Below are 2,679 nucleotides of genomic sequence, written 5' to 3' on the forward strand. Positions count from 1 at the left end.
ACATACACACATACACACATACACACATACACACATACACACATACATACATACATAGTGAAACTGTCTCAAAAGCAAGCAAGCGAGCAAGCAAACAATCAAACAAAAAGCCACATATATTGACTAAATATACAAGAGTGGAACTTACATGTGTGTTTTTTAAGATGTGTTTATTTTTACTTTATGTGTATCAGTGTTCGCCTGCATGTATGTCTGTTTATCACACACTCCTGGAGCCCACAGGACAGGAAAGGGCACTAGATCCCCGGAACTGGACTTAAGGTAGATGTAAGTCTCCAAGTGGGTGCTGAGAACTGAACCCAGGTCCTTTACAGGAGCATCGAGTGCTCTTAACCACTGCGCCATGCCTCCAGCCCATCCATGTGGCTTGTTAATATCACTATGCAAATCTCGTTAACTAGTTATTATAATTCTGTCATTCTCATCTCAACTGTAATACGTAGTCATGACTACAAAGATGGACACAGCTGTAACTAACCACAGCATTTACCACCAACCAGCCTACACATTAAAGATTCCACTGGTTCCTTCAAAAGCTCAGTAGGGCCAGCGAGACTACTCGAAGGGCAAAGTTGGTCGCAGAGCAAGACTAATGACCTGAGTTTGATCCCTGCAACCCACATAAAAAGGTAGATGGAGGCTAGAGAGATGGCTCAGCGGTTAAGAGCACTCACAAACTGCTCTTCCAGAGGTCCTGAGTTCAATTCCCAGCAACAAAATGGTGGCTAGGACCATCTGTAATGGGATCTGATGCCCTCTTCTGGTGTGTCTGAAGACAGCTACAGTGTACTCATATACATAAAATAAATAAATCTTTAAAAAAAAAAGGGGAGAGGGTAGATAGACAGAAGTGACTCTGCTGAGTTGTCCTGTGACCTCCATATGCATACAGTGGCATCCATGTCTGCCCTGCAGCCATTACGAATATGTGCATGTGGGCAGATGCACAAACATATAATAATAATAAATTAATTTTTTAAAACAACAAAACCAAAAAGGCTCCAGTGCCCAAGAGATAATAAGCACAGTAACCTGGACACTAATTCTTAGGAATTCTGTAGAGCCACTAGAGTGTGAGCCATTTACTAAAAACCAAGGGCCACAGGGAGAAGGAACAAGACCCAGAGATAAACACCCACATCTCCATCCTGAGCCTCTCACTGGCAAGTGACAAAGGCCACTGCTTTTGCTGACTCTGCCTTTAGCCCAGACAATGCTATAGCTCAAATGCACTCTGGTCGCTGTCCTCTTGCCAGGACAGCACAGTAACATGCTGCCACACAAGTCCAAGGTGTGGCTTCGTATGAAGTAATGGAGAGAAAGCACAAAGCAGAGACAGCTGTGAATTACCTCTTTGTCAAGGTATGACAGCACTGATTCTGTCTCATTCAGCAGGGCCACGCTGCACTTCCCCCTGTTAAAGAAAGGAACACATGACAGGCGTTACAGTCACAATGGTTATGTACTAGCTTGGAACATTAGGACCCTGAATGTAGATGAAAGTCTAGATGACAACAAGGGACAAATTCAGACTCTTCAGACCAGCTTTATGGTCCTGGTCTCCAGTGACCTGTACAATAAAGCCACACTGACAGGCATTCAGAGGCCAGCCAGTTCCGGCAATGTTACTAGACAGAAAATCATTACAAAAGACACCTTACAGGCTCTTCCTAATTCATTACTACAAAAGAAAGGAACCCAGTGAAACCTTCAGGCTAACAGTGAGACTCTCAGTCTATGAAAGCACTGAGGTGAAATCATACACAAGGGGTCTTCGGTCATCCCTATGCAAACGAGCACGTGTCAGGATGTAACCAACCATTATAGAAACTGCTGTAAAGGCTAATTCAGCTTTAAACAATTCCTGCAGAGCAAGGGGCAAAGTAAAGTTCACAAATACTCGGTAGGAGGCCTGGGGTCAAGCCCCGAGTGTGACTTCAGAAATGAGAGACAGGTCTCACTATGTAGCCCTGACTGGTCTTGAACTCACAAATGCAGTCCTGCCTCTGCTTCTCAAGGCTGAGATTAAAGGTATGTGCCACCATGCTGAGCTGAGAATCTATTAAGAGGCTAGCTATGGAGAAACTTTGGTTATAAAAGGTAAAAGGATGGATGGCAAATACTTTCAAGATTATTCTTTACTGGCTTATAATAATTTACTAGAAGCCCCAATAACCATGCAAACATGCAAAGCCAAACATCACATGGACAAGCACAAGACAAGATCTTCTTGCTCAGATTACTAGGGTGAAGAATGAGTCAAAGAAAAACACCAATTATAAACACCCTACAGCTAAAATGCTAAAACACTGACTAAAAGTGAATTTTCTGAGTGGGCGTGGCCATGCACACCTTTATTCCCTGTACTCAGGAAGCAAAGGCAAGCAGCTCCCTGGTGAGTTCTAGGCCAGCAGGGGCTACACAGTGACCCTGTTTTATTGTCTCAAAAACAAAACAGAACAAACAAAAAACAAAAACAAAAAATTTAAAGAAAATTAAGATTTAAAAATTTTAAATGCAAGTTTAAGATCTGGGGTGAGGGAACCTCTTTTTTCTTTTTTTTTGCTCCTTCCTTCCTTCCTTCCTTCCTTCCTTCCTTCCTTCCTTCCTTCCTTCCTTCCTTCTTTCTTTCTTTCTTTCTTTCTTTCTTTCTTTCTT

The 2,679-nt window shown here is 42.7% G+C and overlaps 1 protein-coding gene across 7 annotated transcripts in view; it reads right to left on the minus strand.

The window, feature by feature from the left end:
- The window catches only part of Mta3 (metastasis associated 1 family member 3), a 114,276-nt gene that overhangs the window by 65,012 nt on the left and 46,585 nt on the right, over nt 1–2,679 (minus strand). For all 7 annotated transcript variants that reach the window (XM_028765183.1, XM_028765178.1, XM_028765180.1 and 4 more), the window contains exon 5: nt 1,372–1,435. In XM_028765183.1, the coding sequence (XP_028621016.1) occupies nt 1,372–1,435 (64 nt within the window). The remainder of the gene's footprint in view (nt 1–1,371; nt 1,436–2,679) is intronic.

Source organism: Grammomys surdaster, unplaced genomic scaffold (assembly GCF_004785775.1).
Source record: "Grammomys surdaster isolate TR1022 unplaced genomic scaffold, NIH_TR_1.0 149, whole genome shotgun sequence".
NCBI lineage: Eukaryota > Metazoa > Chordata > Mammalia > Rodentia > Muridae > Grammomys > Grammomys surdaster.